This window comes from Gymnodraco acuticeps, unplaced genomic scaffold, assembly GCF_902827175.1.
Source record: "Gymnodraco acuticeps unplaced genomic scaffold, fGymAcu1.1, whole genome shotgun sequence".
Taxonomy (NCBI): Eukaryota; Metazoa; Chordata; class Actinopteri; order Perciformes; family Bathydraconidae; genus Gymnodraco; species Gymnodraco acuticeps.
In genome coordinates, this window is record NW_022989983.1 from 429,463 (window position 1) to 455,956 (window position 26,494).

Genomic DNA, 26,494 nt, shown 5'->3' on the forward strand with positions numbered 1-26,494 from the left:
ATCATCTGTTGTAGACCCCAATAAATAAAATAAAATAAGAACTCATTCTCAAAAAAGATAAACGCCATTCTTAAAATGTATAAACGAACAATAGTTAGATTAATATTGATTAGAGTGCACAAAAGAAATAAAATAATTGAGAGAAGAAAAATATATGTTATCTATCAAAACCCAGTTAGATTAACATTCATTGGATTGCACACTTTGTTTGTTTGTTTGTTTGGATATGTAGTACATTAACATTTTAATAGCACTTAATGACTGACTGAATGGAAATGACAATAAATGAAAATGTAAAACGAAAAAAGCGATCATGAAAATGTTTCCAATAAATGAATAAAATGATTTTTGACCACTTTGTTGTTCAGATATATCACATATTTGTAACTAAATGAAACAGGAATTGAAACAAAACACGGTATAAACTGAGGAGTGAGTCCCGTGAGGTTCATGTGTTTTCTTCACTCCGCTGGGAAACGGCTCTCATGTCAAGAAGCATGAGATCAGTGCATGCACTGCATCGTCCAATCAGTGAGCGATACACAGTAAGGGGGCGGGGCGAGTATCTGAGGATTTCATCGGAGGATGGTCTGGTGGTTCCTCGATTATCGCTCCTCTATTATCGCTCCTCGCTCCTCGATCCTCCGGCAGAAATAAGAGCCATGGGACGGTACTCAAGATGGCGCAGGCAAATCAACTTCCGGTGAGACCGAGGACCGAGGAGCGAGGAAATGAAAATAGTCGACCTGAGAAGCAGCCACTCTCTCAAAAGTTGGGCCATTTTATCATCATGCGCTAATGAGCAACTCTCATAGGAATGAATGAGACCCCGCCTCCCACGCTGTATCCAGTTCTTATTATACATCCATGGAGCCGTGGAGGATGCATCAGTGTCTCCTCGGTTAGAGCTCCTCCAGAGAGCCTCGAAGTGCATTTAGAGCAGTGTTTCTCAAACTTTTTCATACCAAGGACCACTTAACCAATAAAAAAACACTCGCGGACCACCTAACTCCACAAATATCCAAAAACACATCGTTTTTTACAAATCGCCTGAAAATTGTACAAACAAGTGGCAACATGTGCGATGACGGTGTTTATCTGGGCTATATCATGCAATCGAAAGTGAAACTTAAGCTCACTCCATTGCGGAGATATTCCCGCGAGAGTGCGGAAAACTTACATTTATTTATTTATTTCAAATGTGAAATGTTACCAATATACTCACGGACCACTAGGGGGCGCTCACGGACCACCAGTGGTCCGCGGACCACACTTTGAGAAGCACTGATTTAGAGAAATGAGATGTCCTTCAACATGGCGCGCTGAAATTCATTTCCGGGTCAGTACCGGAGGACCGAGGAGTCGAGGAGGGGAAATTTGAGTATTGAGAAACCTCTGCAGCTTCTGCCCTGCCGCAGCACCGGAAATGGAACTGCTGGGAGAAAAACTGACTATCAGAGATGTAACGTTACCTTTGATAATACTTCGTCTCCTCATTTTTCGTCAACGAAAGTAAAGAGAGATTTTGGCATAGTTTTTATTTAGTAAACTACATTTTCGTCGCGTCACTTTTCGTCAACGATATTGCATGTTGATTTCGTTACAGTTATGGTTTACTGCTGTCGGTGCCGTCTCGTCATCGTCTCGATTTAGTCATGGAAAAAAAGGTCGTTGACGAACATATTTCGTCATAGTTTTAGTCAATGAAATTAACACTAATGTGTTCCTACTATTCCATTTCTGTAAACACTGATTATACATGATGCTTGACCTTGTCAATTAATTAGAAAGGTATGTAAAACACAATACATTAGGAGAGGGATATTCTTAAATAGTTTTGGTTTGAGAGCATAGCACTATATAGCCAGTAATGTGCCTACTCGTATTATGTCAAATATACTTGTTAGCATGCCCCATTAAAGATTAGTTTTACCATTTATCAAGCTGTGTGTGTGTCTTTCAGTAGTATACCAAACTAACAAATGACTTCCATGTACATTCACGTCCATTGTTGAACGAAAAGGCAAGGCAACTGCTCAAAATGTTGAATTAGGCACTTAGTTAAACGAGTTGGATACGTATTTCATTAAGCTGAGCAAACATTTTCAACAAAACAAACATGCTTCTTTATGATTAAAGAACTTTTTTTAAGAGGCACTGACATTTTTAATTACTGATTTTAGTACTTATTTGTTTGGATTTTAATTTTCCCCAGAGCTTTCTATGTGTCCATGGTCCTATGTTCTGCTACTTAATATCCTTTTAATGTGACTTTCTAAAGGGTTTTATGATCTCAGCAATGTTTTACCCCAATACGTTGAAATCATCATAGTCATTCTCTTTTAAATCAATACTTCAAATATGTGTCAAGACAGTTTTTTCTTGACTTTAGACATTAATATCTCCAAAGTGACTGAAAAGAACAGAAATTGAACGCATAATATGTGTATATTTCTTTAAGAATACATTTGAATATTATTTTACAATTTTTAAAGGAAAAGTTTAAATACATGCAAGGTAACAAAGACAATTTACAGCGTAGTTGGAAGTGTGTACAGTTGGAAGTGTTTTTATCTGGCACAGTCTCACTGCATGCCGCCCCTAAAAGTTAATATAAATATTCATGGGCAAATATCAATGCCTTTATCACACATAAGAAACCCCACATAATGTTGGCAATATATACAACATATCAGCTTTGTAAATGTTTTATTTATTTACATCATTAGAAAGAGATGACAAACATTAACAAAACATTTTTTTCCAAACTGCCCCATTCTAAATTACTATCACTCTGCAGCATTCATAAAAAATAAAGTATTATGATGTATCTTGTCACAACTTCTTAAGGTTACGATGTAGTCTGTGCTGTGGTCATTTGTAAACTTTTTTCCCATTAATTTCTTTATTCATATTTGTAGCCTGAGCCAAAGTGTACCCACTATTGTCAGACTAATGGGTTATTGTCTTATATTTATCATTAACATTTTTCGATACGTTTCTCAGAGAAATCCCCCAAAATATGTGTATGTCAAAAAACGAAATTGTTCTCACTGAATAAAAGAAAACAATTAAATAAATACCTTGTGATAATAATAAAATATCTAATAAAATCAATCCTTTTCATGTGGTCAACTTTTCTTTAGAACACATGGCTAAAACAATATATCAAAAATAGTAATATGCAGTAAAAGGTAATACTTGATTCTTTAAAACTTAACTACCTTGTAATGTTATGTGCATTTTTCTTACGTCATCAGAAGTTTAAAGTAATATCATATCCTGTTTTGCATTAAACTTAACTTCAGACATTTTTACATATGTATGTTATCTCTTTTGTGATGGATAGTTCAATACAGATTCATGACAAATATGAAAACCCCAGTATGAAAGTCACTGATTGTCTTCACATTTGTCACCTTGTATATTTGCCAACTATCCATCTATACAGCATAAAGATCAGAACAATGTCAAAATACAAGGGGTGGGGGCGCAGTGGCCTAGTGTATTGGTGTTCGGATCAGGGGGAGCACAGGTTCAAACCCCACTGCAGTCAGCGTGTCGTTGTGTCCCTGAGACACTTCACCCTAAATTGCTCCTGTGGGGATTGCCCACAGTATTGAGTATGTAAGTCGCTTTGGATAAAAGCGTCTAACAAGTGACATGTAATACAGTACAATCACTGAAGAGAAAAACCTCAGTCACATTAACAAACAGAGCAATGGAGTTCAGCTAAAAGTGGGTCAAAACTATGGATCTTAGAACTGCAAACTCCCTCGAAATGTTTAAAAGAAAATTAAAAACCTTTTTAATATGGCTTTTAATTTCTTACTATCATTGTCCATGTTTTACGGTATTTTTTCTGTTTTGCTTTTATTTTACATTTTGAATTCTCTTTTTTTTATTATCACTGTAGATGGTTTATCTTGTTCTGTATTCATTTTAATATTATTGTAATATTGTTGTTGTATTTTCTGTAAAGCACTTTGGGCAGCTTTGTGAATGAAAGGTGCTATACAAATAAAGTATATTATTATTATTATTAAAAGTAAGAACAATATGGAAACAAGACAAAAATAGAGTTTATAATAGAATTGATCCACTTAGTCATGGGTCACTTTAGCTGTGCCTCATTGATGGGATGCTATGGATTGAAAGTCTTGGTATGCTAACAACCAATGTCCTTCTCCTCCATACTAGAGCAACTGTGGATGCTGCTGCCGTTGTTGGAGCCGTCTGGGGACATGGAGGACAGCAGGGGATCACTCGGGGACATTGGCGACAGGGTGTCCCTTACCAAGTCCTTTATTTTACAGGCCCTGGAGGTTCCATAGGGCCCAGAGTCCCCGGAGTCTGAGGGAATATGGTCGAATGTAATGGTGCCGTTGTTGAGGTCCAGTGTGGTGGGAGGGGACATGTCAGGACCCGAGCTGTGCAAATAGAGATCTGCGGGACACTCGCCGAGGGCAGGTTCCTGTTTAATGGATCGGCCCATCAAATCTGATGTGCAGACGGATGGGGATGGAACCACCGTGAGACCATGAGCTCGGGCCTGGATCTCCAACTCCTAGAGATAATCAAAACATTTAAACAAAATTTCAATCTATACCTGCTCTGTTAGTGCTATAAGCTAAATGCTAGCATCGTTAAGCTCAATCTGCAACCTTGTGTCTTGAAAAATACGTTCCTATGCAACTCCCTTCAATTACGTTAAGAGAAAAGTGTTTATTTGTCATTTTAGCAGCCTGTCCTCCAACAAGAAACGACCATATAGGTTGATTGTTCAGCAGCTTATTACGACCCGGAGTCACGTTTTAAAGTGTAGCACCTCTAGTGGTCGTGTAAGAAACAACATGCTCCTGTTGAATGCAAACGCTCCAGAGATTCTTTTATTCACAAATAACCCTCTCCCCTTGCAAATTGTGCAATAGTTTGCTTTTGATTCGATTTCTAGCGAGTAGTGTATATTGTACTTTTAGAATCTACGTCCAGTGGAAGTGTAGGATCTATAGTTTGATAGATATTACGACGATGATCTCACCAGGAGAACGTGTATATGCGGCAGCTTCCATGTAAAGTTAGCGTCAACCCCTGATATCTGCATTACTCATCCACTAAAAAACATCAGTTTATCCTTGTCAATTACACAATATTGATTGGTTTAAATTGTGTACAATGCTTTTGTGTTTTTAATAGGGCTGTCAAGTTAATGCGTTAATAACGCGTTAACGCACAATTTTTTTAACGCCACTAATTATTTTAACGCGATTAACGCATGTGTATTTTTTTCCTCGGTCGCCCCGTAGTTTCAGAGCGCATCGAGTTTAAAATACCGTCTACAAGCTGATGCTGACGGCCCCGCTCCTGCCGCCCGCTTGTGGCAGACCACACTTCCACGCTCACCGGCAGGCACCGACTGGTATTGGGAGGACCGGGAGGGTGTGTGTATGTGTGGCACGAGCGAGCGAGAGAGAGACCTTACGTGCATTGTTGTTGTTAGCATCTGGTGCTAGCTAGCTGCGCTAACGGATATACGGAGCTGTTTAAATGAAAACAGAGGAGCGACATTTCGCCACAACTGTGCCGAGCACTTGACTTTATGCAGGAAGCCAGACAGTGGGACATTGTACGAAAAGTCAGCACACTCAGCACGGATAGTGCAACATGATTGCAGCGTCCAGGCAGCTCCGGTTCGAGCATATGCCTTGAGTTGCACATAGCTCCAACGTTCCAACACACACACACACACACACACACACACACACACACACACACACACACACACACACACACACACACACACAAACACACACACACACAACACACACACACACACACACACACACACACACACACACACACACACACACACACACACACACACACACACACACACACACACACACACACACACACACACACACACACACACACACACACACACACACACACACCATTTGTATTGTATTATTGTATGAGAGAGGTTCCAGGTTGAATTGAGGCGAATATTTGTAATGTTCAGAGGTTGTTGTGTTTAATATTCATGAGAATATTTGTCATTGTTCAAATGATAATAAACATTAGCATAAAGCATATTTGTCCACTCATATGTTGATAACAGTATTAAAAACTTGAAAAATATTCCTCTAAGGTACATTTAGAACAGATAAAAAATGTGCGATTAATTTGCGATTAATCGCGATTAACTATTTGAATCGACTGACAGCCCTAGTTTTTAACCTTCGATTCGGAGAAACACATAGTTTTTTCGGAGTTTAGACACTACAGAGTTTCCGAAGACACTACACTACCCAGAATCCCGAGCTATCGTTTGGGACTACAACATCCGCCTTGCTTTACAAACCCCATGATTAGTCTTCAAGCTCTGTGATTGGATGTTGGAGTGGCAGTGCGACAAGGTTACGCTGAGCGTCAACAGCTCTTTGAAATGGAATGGAACCACGGCAGACTATCCAAAACTGGACTTGTCGCCCCCCCCCCCCACAGAACTACACATGCTGGCTATTGTGTGTTTCGCAACATGTTCTATGGCACGTCTTTACTGGGAATTGTAGTTTTAAAAGATGTTTTCGTATTTCCCACAATTAGAAGTTGCCAGTATTAAACTGTTTACACCCCTGGAGGTTTAGGGGATACGAAACACATTGGTGTTATCAAATTTAAAACATATAATTAATAAATGGGTGAAAATTGCTTGTGTCCATAATGGGCAGCATTAATATACCCACATGACAGCTAAGGTCAGAAGAGCTTTATTTAACAGATGGTCTTATGTCTGTGACCCCTCCTGTTGTTCATTGATAAGCCTGAAACATGCACTTGTCAAGGTTCAGAGGCACATTTTGCAAATATGGCAGTAGCCATTGATCATCTTAAGATAAGATAAGATATACTTTATTGATCCCAAGTTGGGAAAAATTTTTGTTACAGCAGCATGTACTACTTTGTTCTACTCCACTACAATTCAGAGGTCAACCTGGTATTTTTACTCCACTACATGTATTTTAGTTACTTTGCAGATTCTGATTAATGATGTGAAATATAAACAACCCTTAAATCAGACTTTAGTTACACCTGAGTCAAATTCAGGGAAGGTGATTGTCAAGTGCCAAAATAAACTATGCAATATATTAGACGTTAAGTACTTTGTCAGACTTCATATTTATCTGTTGATAACCCCAAAGTGTTTTTCTTATTCAAAAGAAGACCTTAACTTAAAGTATTCTTTAATGTTTAAATAAAGCCTTATTAGTTTGTCTGTTTTGCACATCCTCCTATTAATATCTTTGGACGTCCTGCTCTAAACTAATTTTTTTGTAGAGATCACTACAGTATCTTCTTGATATTCTCTATTCTATATCTCTATCATTGACCTTCTACTTTCCCCCTATTTTGTATGTAGGCTACTCTTAATATTTAAATGTTTTCATCAAATATAACATTCGACAACTAAATTAAATAATGTGCTTTAACCACGAGGAGGTGCGGGTTCAAAAACCAGTGGTCTAGTTAATAAAACATAATAATATCAGCTATTGAAATTCTGATTCCATAGATGTGTCTCCCATCACCCAAAACCCCTGACTATTCTCTCAACTCCGTATATTACATTCTTTAATTCAAAGAAAATCAGTAATATCTTTAAAAACGACAAGTCCCTTTCTATCAGCTGTGCACCTTTATGGTGTAAATACAGCCTATCTACCAATTGGATCAAATATAAAAGTCAGACGAATTAGTGTTGATACTGCGAGGAGACGTATTGTGTGAAAATAAATGTAAGATGTTGTGTAATTGTTGATATATTTATGATCCATGTCACGTTTTCAGTTTCAGCGGCATTTCTTCCACTTTGTCAAAAGGTCTTCTGATCAGGGCTCTATAAATAAATATCTACGGCAGATATGTAATATTGAATGGAGCCGAACCGTGTATTACAATGCCGTTATGTAATGACTTCCAAAGAGAAAAGCAAGAACACTCGGAATAAAGTATTATTATTTTTTTTAAATGTTTTCCGATTTCATATCGCATAAACAACATATCCCGACGTGCATTGCGGCTAAAACATCCAGGATTATGAGTAGTTAGATGTTTTAGCCTATCAAAACCTCTGAAAAAAGAAAAGTGTCTCCTAGAATTGAAAGAGAAAAACCTATGGGAAAAACACAAAAGCATTGTACACAATTTAAACCAATTAATGTTGTGTAGGATAAACTGATGTTTTTTAGTGGATGAGTAATGCCGATATCACTGTTAAATCATTTGATCATTGGTTTTATTATGAAAACTTCGAGACCGGAAATACTGTTTTCACCCCGTGAGGGTTGACGCTAACTTTACATGGAAGCTGCCGCATACACGTTCTCCTGGCGAGACCTCAAATCATCTTCGTAATATCTATCAAACTATAGATCCTACATATCGACTGGACGTGGATTCTAAAAGTACAATATACACTTCTCGCTAGAAATCTAATCAAAAAGCGTTTTAATGGTCAAACTATTGCACAATTTAGGATTTTACAGAGAGGGTTATTTGTGAATAAACGACCCTCTGTAACGTTTGCAGTCAATTATTGGTCGTACTAAGCGCTTGAACAAACAACCTATTTGGTCGTAATAAGGGCTTGAACAATCGACCTATTTGGTCGTATGAGTTGGAGGACTTGTTGAATTTTAGTGAATTACAGTCACAGTTTCAATTAAGTGTTTAAAATTCTATATCGAAACATAACACAATAAAACTACTGGGTCAGGATTAGTACAATATCATTATTTAGCTGCAAATAAGTGCTAATTAAAATGGATGTAACTTTTCCCACCGAACACCAACAGTGGTAGGTGGACATATGTATATTTGCCTATATATAGTTTCGGGACTTTGGTCAGAAACTTGATGTGAACCGGTATAATGTTTACCATGTCTACTATCTATAGGGAGGCGTGTGGAGCAGTGGAATAGTGCGTTGGTGTTCGGATCAGGGGGTCACAGGTTCAGTCAGCATGTCACTTCACCCCAAATTGCTCCTGTGGGGGTTTGCCCACAGTATTGAGTATGTAAGTCGCTTTGGATAAAAGTGTCTAACAAGTAGGGGGTGGTGGCAAAGTCGATAGGGACTTGGCTTGGCAACTGGAAGGTCACCAGTTCAAGTCCCGGCAAGACCAAGTGCTACGAGGTGCCCCTGAGCAAGGCACCGTTCCCTACACTGCTCCCCGTGCGCCGTTCAAAATGGCAGCACACTGCTCCTAACACTAGGATGGGTCAAATGCAGAGAAACAATTTAATAAAGATTAATAAAGTATATATAAAAAAATAGGGTTAGGGTAAAAAATAGTAACATGTAATGTACTATCTTAGTTTGGTGTTTATTTTTAAGCAGTAAACTAGCATATAACAAATGCTAACAGCTAACATTAGCCCCTGGTTGATGTAACGAGAAATGCATTCCCTCATATGCCAATACTGTTTGTAGTGAGGTAGCGTGCATCCCTGGCCATAGTTTACTTGAAACCAAGTATTTTTTTCCCAAAGACGGTTGGCCTACCTGTATACGAAGCAAAAGATGGCGGTTCGCATGCTCCAGCTTCCTCTGTCTGCACTCGAGCTCTTTGGCTCTCTGCTGCTCCCGCTGTAGCCTCCTGATATAGTCCACTGATGCTTTGAGAATAGTGCCCTTATTCCATCTCATGTCTCTGGGGTAAACAGGAGACAAAGGTCTACAGTCAGAGTCAGCTGACCGGCTGACCTAAAGAGCACAGGACTCTATAAGGCCCCTAAGTCATCAAAGTTTAGGGAGCATGTAAAAAATAAAGTTTATGAATAGACGAATAGATACATGTATCCATTAGCAACATTTATTTAAAAAAAAATACATACGGATCATTTGACTTGGGTATCAAGGTTCCCAGTTCTTTGATGCGATCGTTGATGTTGAACCTCCGTCTTCGCTCAACTAGAGTTTTTCCAAAAGACAAACTGTTACTACAGGAGCCTTAGTAAAGAAGTCTTTGAAAGCTTAATTACTGGTAATACAATTAAAGAACACAAACAAAACAAAATTAAGCTTAATTGACACATAATTACATCTGTAAATATTGCAAAAAGCATTTAAAAAATGATTTAAATTCCAGATGATTCTAATCTGATCGACTCACTCAAGTTGTGGTTGTCTTTCTTCTGTCTCTCTTTGGCTAGAGCACGGACTTCAGCCTCTGTGAAGCGAAGACAAACATGAATGTGAGTGCTCTGACAAATCATAATTGTTTAATTAAATCAGTGATAAGCCAGTTGAGTAGCACTTGAAATGTTTTAGCTCTATGAAACCTGATGTACTTATATGATTCTGTTTTCTTCAAGTTTGTATCTTCTTGGTCGAATGCACTGTAAGTAGCTTTGGATAAAAGCGTCAGCTAAATGCAATGTAATGTAATGATAAGGCTATGAAATGAATGTAATTGCAAGTTTCACACCATGCACAGTATATCTCTTACTTTATCAACTAGAACATTAGATGTAATGCTGGATAACTACAGCCAATAAGCAATGTATATCATGTTTATTATCCGCACAGTTGATTTGTATTGTTTGCGATTTAGTTATACACAAAACATATTTTCTGAATATCAAATTGAAAACAGAATTATTGATTGATTGAATTATTAGTTTGCAAAATATAATTTCACTTTCTTCATTTTGCATCCCTTACCTACTGGGAAGCCTTCTTGCCTTTGGTAGTTTTCATACATGCCACAGGTGTCAGACTTGTCCAGAACTTGCTTCATGCCAGGAGCTGGGGTAATTATTTGGCAAAAAATCAACTTATATTTCCAAATTACACACAATATTGACATTGATCTTAAGTCATGCTTTAACTTTTTACATTCTATCTGAAATGTGTTGATACAACCCTTGATTATGATTAAGTCACAAATCAAAATAATTGACATTACATATTACAGTATCGGAACTTAGACAAAAATGACTTACAAAATGTTTTCCGTGTACACTTAAATCAGATCTAACCACAAGATTAAGTAAGGTTATATTTCCTGAGAGTCAATTCAAGTTGTACTAAACAGACACATTTCATTGTACACAACTGGCCAATAGAATTCAAGCTAAGTGATATCTCAAAACGGTAAATTAGCTGTCAAAATAATAAAGAAAGAATGATGTGTCTCAGTAATTTACTTGAGTATTCCCTCTTGATGTTGGATTGACAGGAGTTGCTGATGTCGAGGCCGGGGAGTGGAAGTCCTTGATTGCCGTACACATCGAGAAGGTTCCCAGACACAGGGAGCTTCAGAATATGAAAGAAATTGAATTATAATGCGAACATAAAAAGGAAAACCTTTGTATGTCTTTCAATTCAATTCAATAGTATCAACAGTGCTAAAGACACTCCAAATACATCCCTTTACCATCCTACTTACAAAAGAAATATCTATTATCTTTCTTTAAATATTACCTGATTGTTCATTTGCATTCCTGGATCCATAAGTCCAAGAACCTCTTCATTGTAGCTTGTCTCCAAGCTAATAATATCATCAATGACATCATCCATCTGTATGGCAAAAAAGCACATTCAATAATCACTGTACTGTTTATTAGTGCTGCAGATAATTGAATATTATCAGGGCAATCTTTCACAAGTGGTTACAAGCACTACAATTGGCACATATACTCCATGGAGGTTACTCTATTGAAAAAGCACGTTAGCCACTCATAAATCCAAGATGGTCGCCATTTTTCACACTCTATGGACAATCTTGCACTAATATTTTGCACATATGGACAATCTACACATTCTATGTACAAATTTGCACAAATGTACATTCTCAAAAATATTGAAGTAACTGTTATTTTGTATATATTGATTGTTGTGTTTTTATTTAGGTCTTAATGTGTGCATATGTAAAAATGTGTCTTTGATTCTGTGTATATACATATTTGCACACATATTTTTATATACATTTGTTTTAGATTCGGGATTGTAGGAAACGGTATTTTGATCTCTCTGTCTGTACACACAAACTGGAAGATTGACAATAAAGTTGACTTGACTTTGACTTGATTTTGAAAATGGAGGTGTCTAACGGGCTTTTTTAACTTGGTGCTTGTAACCACTTGTCAAAGATCGTACAGCTATCTGCAGAACTATACAGTATAAAGGTTTCTCAATGTACTGAAAGGGTTTAGTAATGAGCGGGCATACCTCTTTCTCACAGTTGGAGCTGAGGGTAAGCAGGGCCATGGGGCTGTTGGGGGCGCTGCTGCCGAGCCCGGGAGGCATGCCGTGCTCGGGGGGCTGGCCGGGGCACTGACCCCCCGCCTTACCACCCAGTGAGGTGGAGAGGTACTGCCTCACCTGCTGCCTCTGGGCCTGCTGGATGTGGTACTTGGTGGGATTATCCAAGTGGGACTGCACCTAATATGGGCAAGACGTAAAAAAAGAACATTCAACCTGGGGACTTTTGGATTCTTTTTTTTTTACTTTGTATATTGGGTTTTTTCAACAGCATACAGTTATTCTACAAACAAATCTTCACTTTATAGAAAAATAGGTAGAATAACAATTTGGATTCTCTTTTTATGTGTAACATTTGCTTTTAGACTTTAGATAGGAAAACAAAGATTAAATATCACAAGAAATAATAGCAAAAATGTCTTTCAAAATACGTAATTTAAAGAAAGCATAGATAAATTATGACAACAGTACAATTCAAATAAATGAAACTGGTACATTTAGTGGAATTTTAGATTTAGTGTCATGCTTGATGTCTTCAAAAATAATTTGCTTATCTCAAAAAGTAATGACAAGGAGTCAAGTTGTTCTGTGTTGAAGTTATTTTAAGATGTAGATCAATGGTCCTCATTTCGAAAAGCCAACTGTTCTGATGGTAGGCCCTTCTTTGTTTCAGAATGTAGTGTAAGTGTGTTTAAACCAAACACCTCCCTGCATAACAGTTCAAATATAGCAGCGCAGATTATTTTGACAGCGTCATTCACGCTGCCAATGGCCGATTGTATATCTACACCCATGACAAAAACAGAGAGGACACTGTTGAACAATGCAGTTGAGTCACATGATCTATATTAAACTGTATGCAGCTCCTCAACAACTCAAAAATATGAGAAAAGATATAACAATTTAACTTTTGTTAGATTTTCTGCTATACTGTTTAGGTCCCGTACCATCAACTGTTCTGAAATGTGTTAACAAAGATAGATAACAGTTGAATAAGGGAAATTACTTTAACAGTACATGCTGTGAAAAGTATTACTATAACTACCACAAGAACAATTATTAAATGTAATATTTATCATCGGATTCTGTTTCAGTCAATAAGTCCAATGTTGTTTTTTGGAATAATATTCAAGAAAAAATAAATCTCACCTGATAGTGGCTGTATTCAAGCATTTCCAACATGTTTTTTGAGTAGTAATCGATAAAAAAATAAATTCACGTGCAATATATAATCCCTTTATCTTGCTAGCTTGTTAGACTGTACTGTTGACAGTGAGCTGGCCTGTGCAAATCTGAGAGAAGTCACTTGTCCTGCTTAATTTATCCAGGGTTAACGGCTCATCAGTTATGCAAGTTAAGAAATGGAGGAGGACACTCAGACTCATACTCCCACTGCTGTGTTGTTCCAGGTTAACTATGAATTTGTGTCTTTATAGAGCCCTCTTGACGTCACCACCTCACAAAGGACTCTTTTTATTAATTGGCCAGTAGCCTGCGACTTGAAGTTAGCTTAAGGCAAACTAACGTTTAATCTTTAGTTCCGCTCATCTAGTATACAACATTATTTGTTCTGAGCAACAGGAACACAATTGATGCCTTTGTCCCATGTCAATCCAAGCATATGAAATTGTCAATTCATTATGAACTTTTTGGGACTGGATGTTGATTACATCTACCAGTCAGATTTGTTATGCAGTCAGATTTGTAGGGTAAAGAAGGTGAAGCGCTTCAATTTCAGAGTTAATGGTCAAGCATAGCAATTGCGCATTTTGATAAGCTTTTGTCCAGCATGGTACCGATCTTTCTGTACAAACATTTCTATCAAAATCCATCCTGGTTTTAATAGAGCAGCAATCCAATAGAGTTTCTTTATAAAGTTGTTTTTAAGCTTTATTGTTGTGAACCAGTTGATCATGGCGCCTGGCTAGAGAAACATGGTGTAACCATAAAGTAGCACTGTTGGAAACGTGTGTGACTCTCAGATGGTTCCCTTTCAACAGCAGTTTCATATGTACAATGACAAGCAAGAAATCAGATCACTTTCTTTCAACAAAATCCATAATGCCAAAAAAAGGACCTACTTGGTTGGCAAGTAATGACATCTTAAATAAAGCCTGCTTGGGAACATATAAAAGTGTAATAGTGCAATGTGAAGAGGCCTTTAATGCTACAAGGAAAAGAGAATGGGACATTCGGCATGCAATAATAGCTCCATGTGTCTTGGCATAAAAGGGTCTAACAACTCAGAATCAAAGGGCAACATGTAATAGTTCTCATTATCTGTTGAATTTCCTGATAAACTTGACCCTTTTTTGCTTTGCCTTGCTTCCAAAATGGAGTGTTACCCTTTATTGATAATAGCTCCTTATTGGAAATGGATGGAGTTGGCGTTTGTGATGCACCACTAAAAGATGCATTTTTAAACTGCCTTCCTCTGATAATGAATTGTTCTCTCTGCTCGCCATAAGCAGGGCTTTGCAATGGTGAATGCCGTTAGGTGGTCCTGGTTCTTTGCTTTCCTCCCCTGCTTGCATTTATCTCTTGTGGCTTGGTAACATACAGATATGATCTCATTGGTCACGCTTTTTAAGGTCAGCGGCAATCAAGGTCAAAGAGGAAATCATTTCAACTTTTAGCGTAGCAATTTTGCTCCCTCAATAGGAAACAATGGCAAAGAGATGTTACCGTTGATCATGTGAAAGCAGCTTAAGGTGAACACATTACATGTCACTTGTTAGACGCTTTTATCCAAAGCGACTTGCATACTCAATACTGTGGGCGATCCCCAGGAGCAATTTGGGGTGAAGTGTCTCAGGGACACAACGACATGCTGACTGCGGTTTGAACCTGTTGATCGGAACACCAACGCACAACCCACTGCACCACACGCCTCCCACAGAGGACACAGAGTTGTTGTACCCATTGTGTGGTAGTAAAATCAGCGTTAACTGTGGGTAATCAGCAGCCACTCTTTTACAATTTTCCTATCTCTAAAAAAAGTTCTAAATGTCATAATAAGTAATGACGTGTCGGCGTAACAAGAAATGAGAAGAGCAAGCAAACCAATTATACAATTTCAATGTTGTACTTCCAGTTAGCTGTTTGTTTTATGTTAACTTTAGTCAGAATGAGTAGACCAACTATTTTATCAAAGATAAGTTATTTTGCTATTACAGGAATAAAACGTATGAACTTCTGATAAAGCTTAGTTCGTACCGTAAATCCAATCAGTAAATAAGTTATTTAAACGGCGTTGAACATTTATTTTGTCGCGCACACACACATAATTATTGCTAATGTAAAAGTTAATTCTGAGTTCATCTAAGGTTTTACAGCAACACAGAGTCAACACACAAGTCTGATTTTCATAGAAATGTAGATGAGATGTACGGACTGAACTTAAATAACAATTGAGTACAAGTTGATTGAAATCAACAACATATCATCTGCATTTATTTCAATGTTGTATGTGGGGCATTTCATTCATAATGTCTCATTTGTTTCATGTCTCAAAGCAACACTGGATACTTTGTTTGATGCTTTTGCGCCGCCAACACAATGTTTGTACTTTATAGCCTATGCTCAACACAGTGATAACATCAACGTCACGCCCAAATCTTCCAAAAATGTGGACTACGGGATGTCACTGTTGAGTATGCCCCAGAAGTTCATATCATTAAAGCTCTGAACTGAAAGAACATTCACGTTTTTTAAACCATTAATTTCCTCACTTTACATTGATCATGATGTGAAACTGTAACAGCAAAGAACACAGTATAGACAATGCACCAACTTGAAAGATAATATAATCACCATGAAAGTGTGAATCAAAGTTTTATTCAAGGAATTGAGTGTCTTCTCAGGAGTCTCACATGTGATGAACCACTATCATACGTAAGGCTAATTAATGCAAACGTCTGCCATCGTGTCTCGTGTAAGGCCGCCGGAAAACACTACATTGCGTCTTTCTGTGGATTCATGGAAACTCATTTGGAGCTGGAGAGGTGAACACAAACACAGGGAAATAGCCTTCTGGCTGGACGTAGCCTTACAAGATAAAACAGAGAAAGCATTATTTGTAAACTCATAGTAGAGTGTTTCTTTGTCTCCCCTCTGCACTGTGGCCTTTTCCTTCAGCCAAACCTTTGGGTTTTGAAGGAACTATCAACAAGGAATGTATTTCATTCATCCCTACAGCAAACCAAGCTTTCACATTATCTCTTTGTGAGACTGTGGTTTATTACCTAGGAGAGCACATGGGTCTACGTTCTAGACGCCTTGAGGACCAGTAACATTTAAAGACAAAGCCGTGCACAGAAACAGATCCATTCATATCTCTCATTTCTCTCGCATTTCGTTAAGGATGCTAAACATTTAGTGTGAGCTAAAACTTTAAACTTTGCACAGCATCAAAATCTGTCAGGATTTTGAGTGAAAGTAAAGAAGAGGAAAATGAAAATACTCAAGTATAAGTACTGTACCTCAAATCTGTACATATATTGACTCAAAATACGTTCACCTTTTTTATTTTTTATGTATGATGATGTGTTGATATGTTTTTGTGTGAAAGTTAACATTTTGGGGTTACAGTGGAGTTGGAGTACATGACAAAAGTCAGTGGTGCATATTTTTCGAATGACAATGGGTCGACTTTTAATTCCTTAATCACCTAGTATGGATGGGGGGGGATGGGGGACAAAGACAGATCTTGACATGACAAAAATAAATAAGGGCAAACGAATACGAATCCCAACAATTAGGTTAGGGTTGGGGTTAAGGGGTTAGGGTTATACTGATGACTTGTTATCATTTAATCAGTAGGGCTGAAGTATAACATTGAGTCCACTTTGCGTGGCATTAGTTACTTTAGAAATAGATATTTAAAATTGAATATTATTCAAAAACATTATATAATTCAGGCCTGTTATCAACTCTTCATCCTGAAGATATTTTCTTCAGTGAATCAAGCACTGACGTCAAATGTTGTGCTGAGCTTTTTTGTTTTACAGTTACAAATGACAAAACCTTGATCTGTAGGCCAGCTTCCCCTCATTTAAAGTTGTTCTTTTAACTCATGCGTTCAGAGGAAAACATTGAACGGGATGAACTGAACATGCTCGATTTATGCTGAATAATGTCCAAGCAATAGGGATCAAAGATTTCGATAACACTTTTTAATATTAGGAATGGGAAGATTTGTTGGTTGTAATACTGTCCCATAGTTTCCCCCAACCCCAACCCTAGGATTCTAACAGAAGTGTTGTGAATTGTAACGACCTAAACCTTTCCTGAAGAAAAATGCATGGACCCAACTTTTTCTAAAACTTGCTGACACAAAAGTCCTTGAATTTTTTATATACTTTTAAGGTGATAGCGGGTTGATAATATGGATGTTGAAAAGTACGGTTTTAGTCTTTATAATAAGAGCATTTGGAGATGAGTGCTGACTTTCAATCGAACATTTGGTTTAAAAAACAAAACATTTATTGTTTAATTTGTTTAATCGGAGCAAATAATGGCATCTCCTATCACTCGTTTGTTGGCCTTTAAAGTTTTAAAGAGTGACCTACTGTAATCATGTGGAAATATACATGTCTATGTAATCTGCATAGTCATGGTAAAAAAAATGTGTTGGTTTTCATGATCTGATTAATTGGATGTTAAATGGAAGAGGCCCCGGAATGTAGCCATGGGGAACTCCGAATGTCATTGTTGTACCCTAAGACACTTGGGCGTAGGAAGCATCCTCAATGTGGGTGGGACAATTTGACGGGGAGTGGTAGGTGGTGGACCTAACATCCTCTAGGGAGGTCCGGGGGCATGCTCCCCCGGGAAGATTTATTTTTAAATGTTGAAGTTAAATGCATCTATCTGGTGCACTTTGAGAGCAAAGTTAGGGACTAAATCTATGGATACATCTCTCAACACCCATGTGAAACAGAACTGTAAATAGATTTACTTTTTCTTTATGCATATTTTACAAATCACTCCCCTTTTAAACTGTATTTTTGTTTTACTGTCCTATAGTATGAGTTGGAATTATTTCATACCTGTTATTCTCTTATTTTGTATAATGATCCTATAAAAGGTGTGCCTTGGAAATACTTGTTTACATGAGATAACTTAGACTAAAGTCAACGATCTAAAAACTCAGAGAGTCCTTTACCTCCCTGAGCTGACGTTATAAAATGTGTCTGACAGGAGAGAGCAACTCCTTATGTACGTTGGCGCTCTCTCATGCGCTCTCTCTCTCGCTCTCACAAAATGTGCTCGTGCCACACACACAGCCCAGCTATGACACACAAAGACCCAGAATAACTTTTAATCCTATGCTTTTCGATGGCTTTATTGGTTTACAACTAAAGACACAGCTACGCAAAAAACGCAGCATGTGTACAGCTCATGTGTACGTACGGCTCTGAGAATCTGCCTTGGTACAAAGTAGCAGTGAAAACATGGTATGGAATTTCATTGATTTGGGCATTCTCACAATAAGCAAGTAGAATGGATTTGATAATGAAGCACTGACACAGCGCTCTACAAAGAGCGGCGAGTGGATAGACCGATGCTTGGACTTTCCACATGGTAAACGTGAGGGTCTAAACTAATCATTTTAAAAGGTAGGGGGGACTTGTCCCATCCGCTGGTTGCGACGCCCATGCTAAGATATGTTATCAGTCAACACAAAGTAGTCCCTGTCTTTCGGCTTCAAACCAGTTAAGCACTGTGCGAGAAAGTCCTACTAAGTATTTCCGTCTCTCTGGAAGGATTGTGTGGTCAACCGTGTAGAATGCAGCATTTAAATCTAAAAATACTAAAACTGAAACTTCTTCACTTTCTGTGGAAAAAAGAGCAGTGCTGTGCTGTGTTGCGTTGTTGACAAAATCCCTGCTGCAAATATCAAAATAGTAGCCTTGGGCCACAAGGCTTTTGATCTATTTTACTTAAAAATTAGCTTTGATATGGGCCTGTAAGGTCAATTCAGAGCTGTATGCTTGTAAAATCTGAGTTAATCCAGGCAGTAAAAGAGGATTTCAGATGTTGAACAATCTCCTCAAAGGTTATATGGTTGATAGGATCAAATTGTGTCATGGTAATTTAACTGGATTAAAGTGGATGGATCAAAAATGATGTGTCTTTGCTCTTCTATTTCTCTGGATGCCGTAAATTAAGGAGGCAAATTCATTGCGTGACTAAGAAACATCATAATAAAAGAAGATACAAGTTCACAGGCTTCTGACACTTCTTCTGGTCAGCCTGTAAACAGTAGCAAATTAGACGGATTAATTATTACTATCTTTCGGAAATTATGTCAGAGAAGGACTTACTTGAACTCCTAACTCGTCTTATACATAACATTTTAAATAATAGTATAGATAATGTTTAACAGTGCACATTTCATCCTAATCAGTGACTTAGACCTAAATGCAGGCAGATGTGACAATAAAGCCTATGTGTGTGTGTGTGTGTGTGTGTGTGTGTGTGTGTGTGTGTGTGTGTGTGTGTGTGTGTGTGTGTGTGTGTGTGTGTGTGTGTGTTAAATCACCAATGATAACTAGACAAGAAGTTTTGATAAAACAGCTCGACATGACGAACCGAACTGAAGAGCAACATATTCAAAAGACATATTAGCAGGAAATGCAGAGGTGTAAATAATTAAATTAAAGATGGCTTTCCATTTAGCTGCTTTGATTTCAAGTTGCAGGTACCATGCATGTTTGCTCTTATCATTATCATTACAGAATGTTAGATTGGTAGAGACACCAATACTGCATTTTGTCTCCATCTGGGGGTAAACATGTGTGTTTGACTATGTGTATGTGTATATGTGAGATTATGCAGGTGTGTATATGTATATATGTCAATCAACAGGTAAAGCAGATGTAAATGTCATTTTTTTTTTTCTCTTGCATGACTATGCACTGCAACATTTGTTTTGTAATTAATTATTTTACTTGTTCGAAATAAATATATCAATCAATCAATCATCTGGGGGTAAAAATTTAATTGTTATAGTAAAGGGATTACCTTTTAATTCCAAGTCAACTCTAACAGGTTATGGCTCTTGTGCTCAATAGCCTAAACTTACATAAAGATTTCCTTAAGAGGGGAGGTGGGGGGAGAAGGATGAGGCAAACTTTTCGTGACCTTGCTGTCCTTATCAATCCGAGCAGAAGATAGACGTGGTCTGTTTTGTTTCTCTCGCTATCAGCAAGGTTGCTTTTACAGATTGGTACAGACAGACAATGTAGCAGTGACCTGGGGTGAATTTAATGGCAGCGTTTTTCATCACTAAAATGTTCTGAGTGAGTCCTTAAAGGGGTTAAGCAGGGTAGAGTAAAGGGAGAAGGAACTAAGAGTGTGTTGCATGAGATGGTTGTCAATACGTGACCTTTAGGCTGTGATAATGGGAAAGATTTCTAGTTGAACGACTATGCTGAGTTCTGCCATTGCCTGGAGGAAATTGATTTTTCGCTGTTGCCTAATGCCCTTAGTAACAAATCTCTATAGCAAATATCAGCAATAGCAGATACAGGCCACTGCATCAAGAGGAGGAGCCTGGGACAAAGAGATGTCTCTTCTGCTTGTTGCCCTGTGGCTACAGTATGTTTAACATCCTCTTCCAAGAATGAGGCATATTGTCCGGTTTGTGTGGGATTACGAACATGCACTTGCTTAACTGACAAACAACGGAGCTTAATTTAGAAGCAACATAAACACAGAGCCTCGTTATGATGCTGGGTGAGGGGCCATGCCATCAGATTAGCCCGCTACCACAGCACCACAGAGACACAATATTCTATGTATTCCCAACAAGCATCAACGACCCAGTCGAGCACTACCACATTTGACAGATAAAGTACAGTCATAAAACACACATTAAAAGGTCCCCTATTATACTGTCTTTCATCAATATATTATAGGTCTCATACAAAAATGTCTCTGAAGGCTCGAAATACCAAACAGATCATTGCAGCATCCCATAATCCCCTCTGTTTCAGCCCTGTTTCAAAAGTGCTGATTCTCTGTCTTTTAGTTTAGATGAAAATAAGGAGCCACTCCCTACGCCCCTCTGATACCTCATTCACACCAACGCAACTCCGGTTTAAGCTCCGTGCTAGAGCTTTTCAGGTTCAGAACCAGTTCTTCGGTTTAGCTCCGGCTCTTTTCACACCGCACTGCTGCTGCGTCATTGCGTCATTGTTTGCGTCATGACGTAACCGTTTGCGTGCCTGCTTCATAAAGCCAAACCGCGCGGAAACCCCTCACAGCTCACACCGACAACAACAACAATGGCCGATTGTGTTGAAGCGCTACTCGTTTTGGTTTTGCTCTGTCGAAACGAAATGGAAGAAATGGGACGACTTTACTACCAACTTTACAGTCGTTACATGCGTTCAAAACGGCTTTACAATCGTAATCATCAACTTCAACGACGATTCCGATTCCCCCTGCCCCCACCTCGACGTAAGCGTGACGTATGCGGTGCTTTTGCTCTAGCCGGACAATTTTTTGGTGCTTCAAACAAACCGGATTCCGGAGCTAAGAGGCTGCTCCGCTGCGGTGTGAACAGGAAAACCCGGTGCTTTTCAAGCTCCAGCTCCGAACCGGCCCTGAAACACCGTTGGTGTAAATGAGGTATCAGAGATATTTGGTTAAAAGAACACAATGGTGCTCTAGGAGGAGATTCAGGTGATAAGGTGTGGGGGGGGGGGGGTTACCTTGGTTGCTGATTGGCTAATGGTTACACAAGCCAAAAAAATCGTTATGACATCATAAAGTGGCCAAAATCTGATCAGCTCATTTTCAGACAGGTTTTTATATAAATGGATCAGGACAAAAAGAAAGAGAATCTTTTTTCCTGAAACTTTCAGAATCTCTTTACACAGAGGGGACACATGTTTATAAGTGCATTGAACAAATCAATGACTGGATGTGTCAGAACTTTCTCCAATTAAACAAAGATAAAACTGAGGTAATGGTTTTTGGAGCCAAGGCAGAACGTTTAAAAATTAGCGCTGAGCTTCAGTCTGCAATGTTCAAAACAACAGAGAAAGCCAGAAATCTAGGTGTAGTCATGGACTCTGACCTGAGTTTCAACAGTCACATTAAAACTGTTACTAAATCAGCCTACTATCACCTAAAGAATATATCTAGGATTAAAAGACTAATGTCACAGCAGGATTTGGAAAAACTTGTCCATGCTTTTATCTTCAGTAGACTCGACTACTGTAATGGTGTCTTCACAGGTCTCACTAAAAAATCTATTAGGAAGCTGCAGCTGATTCAGAACGCTGCTGCTCGAGTCCTCACTAACACTAAGAAAGTGGATCACATCACTCCTGTTCTGAAGTCTTTACACTGGCTTCCTGTGTGTCAAAGAATATATTTCAAAATACTGCTGCTGGTTTATAAAGCTTTGAATGGTTTAGGCCCAAAATACATTTCTGACCTCCTGCTAAATTATGAACCATCCAGATCTCTCAGGTCTTCAGGGACTGGTCAGCTTTCTGTCCCCAGAGTCAGAACTAAACATGGAGAAGCAGCGTTCAGTTATTATGCTCCAAATATCTGGAACAAACTCCCAGAAACCTGCAGGTCCGCTGCAACTCTGACTACTTTTAAATCCAGGCTGAAGACTTTTCTTTTTGTCGCTGCTTTTAATTGAACTATTCATATCTTAGACTGCACTGTAACTTTTATCCATGTATTTTTTCTTTTAATGTTTCTTTTATTAGCTTTTCTTTTTAATGACTGATTTTAAATGCCATTTTCTTAATGTCTTTAATTTTTTGTAAAGCACTTTGAATTGCCTTGTGTTGAAAGGTGCTATATAAATAAACTTGCCTTGCCTTGCCTTATAAAAGACATGAAAAAGTGGATTGTGCATAATAGGTGACCTTTAACAAACAAACTGCTGGAAACTTCCTGTGGTAGCTTTTGCATGCCGCAGTTGTCCTACTTTTTAAAAACCCTTATCTTAAAGAATCTAATGGCTTCTGGAGAACAGAGCGCTAGGTCAACTCTGTTGAGTTTATCAAACAAAAGGCTCTCTTTGCTAAGTTTGAGACCTCACAGTCTACCCTGAAAAATCAAAGAGCACAAAGATGTAACATTATCCAGCTCAATGTGCCTGGAGTTGGAAGAAAAGGTCAGTGTGAGCCATGAATGTCTGCACGTGGAGTTGAATCTGGTGATTTTTAAAAGTCCGGACCTTTTTGGGCCATCATATACCACTGTCTTTGATCCCATTTGCCAGATAAATTCAAAGCCACAATTCAAGAGGAATATTTGGAGGATAGATCAATTATATGCTCTTAAGTTTTAAGAGTCAGAAGACTAATGACACCACAAATACAGAAACAAGACACTAGCTCCTTCATTACCACAGGAAATGACATATACACTACCTGTCTGTCGCATAATATAATTGTAAAAGGCAAAAATATCTGTCAGCTTTACTTTACTACTGTGCCATTGTTATAAAAGTGCCCACAAAGACAACATTTGAAATATATATAAAGTTTAATCCAATGTTAGAATGTATTTTATCTTTTGCCAGTTACTGTCTGAATAAACCTTTTCTTTTCCTTTCCTTGTCTTTCGTTCCTTTAACGTGATATGTTAACAAAGGTGGAACGTTTTGCCTGCAACATTCTAAGGAAGTTTTTTGGACGTTGTTGAGGTAACACATTACACATGTTCTTTATAAAACATTACCTCAATGTTACATGATAACAAAGAAGAACATTTTCAAAGCAACATTCAGAAAAAAATTTCAGGATGTTATTGAGGCCTGAGATGCAGGGGCGGATCTACGGGGGGGCAAGGGGGGGCAGCTGCCCCCCACTGTAGAGCCTTGCCCCCCCAGCTGCCCCCCTAATTTTTGTTTCCCTAAAACTGTACTAAAACAAACCTACACTATTTCCACAAGCTTCTCAAGCAACAAAACAAGCATTACATTAGTTAAAAGTGAATCATTTTAAATATCATTTTAGGCCCGTTAAAAACGCAGCTACGGCCCTGCATTAAACTGCGGAGCGGCGTTCACACAGACCGCGGCTCACACCGCTGCAGAGAGGGAGCGAGCTGTCCCAGCACCTATGGATCAGCTTCCCCTGGGAGCATTTCCATTTCCACTAGTTTTGTTTTTACTAAGGACGAGTGCTTGAAACTAAATATTAATAAAACGCTGCCGTTTGAATCGATAGCGTTTAACAGACGGGCGCTATTTGGGGCGTTACGTTACAAAATACTACGCAGACAGCGTTAGCTGGGAGATCGATCACTTTGTTAAACTACGCGGTAGTCTCCTATTAAATCCACGTAAACTACACATCACAGCAATGAGGCCAGATCACTGAAACCAGGATACATCCTTTACCGTAAAAACTGGATCCAAACACAGCTGCCTGTGTGCGCTTGATCAATACTTTCTGATGTTATATGTATGATATGCTACATATTAGCTAGGCTACATGGCCCTAACGTGTAAAGTTATACAAGCATTTGTACCAGTGCTTTTCACAAGTAGACTCTTGCAGGCCAGAGTATAGGAGTGATTCAACAACAGCAAAAAGACATGAGAAGTGATCAGGACGAACAGAAAGAGGAAAAGGAAAAGAGAGCTGAAGAGACCAGGAGGGTCAGAGCAGGAGGAAGAGGAGGAGATGAAGAGACCAGGAGGCTCAGAGCAGGAGGAAGAGGAGGAGATGAAGACATTAGTGAAGAAGAAGAAATATATGTGAGGAATAAAGATGAAGTATCAGAAAGAGGGACAGAGGCATCAGGGATCAGGAGGCAGATGAGACTCCAGCTGGACCACATGGTATGTTCTTATTCTCCTTATATATTCCATTACAGCAGCACAATCTAGCAGCTCTTAGTATTGACAAATATGTATTGAAATGTGTTGCTGCACAGGTCACCTGTAGCTCTCTGAAGAGATGGCGGTGATGTCATTTGTGTACTTAATTATAATTAAGTACTTACAGTATGCAGAATTCTGAGTATTCTCTGAATCAGGTGCCTTTTGGGTCTTTATATCTTTGAAAAATGAAACCAAAATGTTTGGTCATAACATCTGGTAGTGGACTACTTACATTTTCCCACCTCAGGCAGAACATATAAATAATTACTAGGAATTTCCTTGAAAAAATGTAACAGGGTTGAAGTTTTTGACAAAAAGTAGCATGAGACCTTGTTTAGCTAAGATATGGCACCACATGGAAATCAAGGACATTACAAAATTGTAATATTTTGCAAAACTATTGTTTATTTTTGTAATAAACAATAGTTGAAATGTTGAGCTTGTCAATCTTAATCTGAAAATACAAAAACTGAAATATAGGTAAGAGAAGAAACTGACACTTTTGTGATGTAATTCCCTCAATGCAGATCACACATGGACTGGTCCATTATTTTAATAGGAGGGTAAATGGTATGGCGTGACGGGGTTGAAACAAACTGAGGGACAATATTGCAATTTCATAGATAATTCAAGTATTTTTTCAGAATTGATTTTTGATCAGTTAAAGTTGACAAGCATGTGATTATATTAGCAGCAACATGTTGGGATAATTGGCCATTTTGATTTGTTTAATATTAAATTAATATGTAATAATGCTTAGTGAGGACATGCAAATATGTCTGTCTAAGACAACCAATTTTTTTTTAAACAAAATATATATTTAATTTTACACTGCTTTAAAATACATTTTGTAGTTTCCTTTCATTTAAAATGGTTGAGGTAAGCTTGGGGGACTCAAAGGGCACCCGATTGTTTGTCTGAACACCTTGTTTCTCTTGTGCATTAAGAACACTTGTGTTAGGGCATGAATTAACAATAAATAGGTTATATACAGTATAAAATACCACGTACTGTCCGCCCTCCTATGCCACCCTGGCATGACCTCTTGCCTCCCCTTTGCCCCCCCATGTAAAATGTTCTAGAACCGCCACTGCTGAGATGACAACGTTTTTATAGGTTTTCAGGAGGTTATTCTTTTTTTATAAAACGTTCCTGTGATGCGAAATATTAACACGGTCATCGTCAACGTCAGATTTATTTGTAGAGCGCTTTAAAAAACAAACAAGCACGTAATTCATGATAAGCTGTAAGCAGATATTTCATGTTTGCGGTGATATCTGTGAGTTGTTACCATTCATTGTTCTAGGAATGTTTTCAGCGGGACGTTTTCTTTTGGTTCCCAGAACGTTCTT

General features: G+C 38.3%; 1 protein-coding gene across 2 annotated transcripts in view; it reads right to left on the reverse strand.

Moving 5' to 3' along the window:
• Positions 1-2,692: 2,692 nt before the first annotated feature.
• mitfa (melanocyte inducing transcription factor a) overlaps positions 2,693-26,494 on the reverse strand; it is a 48,041-nt gene continuing 24,239 nt past the window's right edge. Inside the window, exons 1-9 of one of the 2 annotated variants that reach the window (XM_034212367.1) lie at positions 13,421-13,649; positions 12,239-12,451; positions 11,492-11,587; positions 11,215-11,323; positions 10,730-10,813; positions 10,179-10,235; positions 9,901-9,976; positions 9,569-9,716; positions 2,693-4,567 (exon numbers count right to left, since the gene is read on the reverse strand). In XM_034212367.1, coding sequence (XP_034068258.1) covers positions 4,169-4,567; positions 9,569-9,716; positions 9,901-9,976; positions 10,179-10,235; positions 10,730-10,813; positions 11,215-11,323; positions 11,492-11,587; positions 12,239-12,451; positions 13,421-13,453 — 1,215 coding nt within the window. In that variant the 5' untranslated portion in view covers positions 13,454-13,649 and the 3' untranslated portion in view covers positions 2,693-4,168. Of the gene's footprint in view, positions 4,568-9,568; positions 9,717-9,900; positions 9,977-10,178; positions 10,236-10,729; positions 10,814-11,214; positions 11,324-11,491; positions 11,588-12,238; positions 12,452-13,420; positions 13,650-26,494 lie in introns of those variants that run through there. The other variant, XM_034212366.1, reaches the window with a different exon arrangement.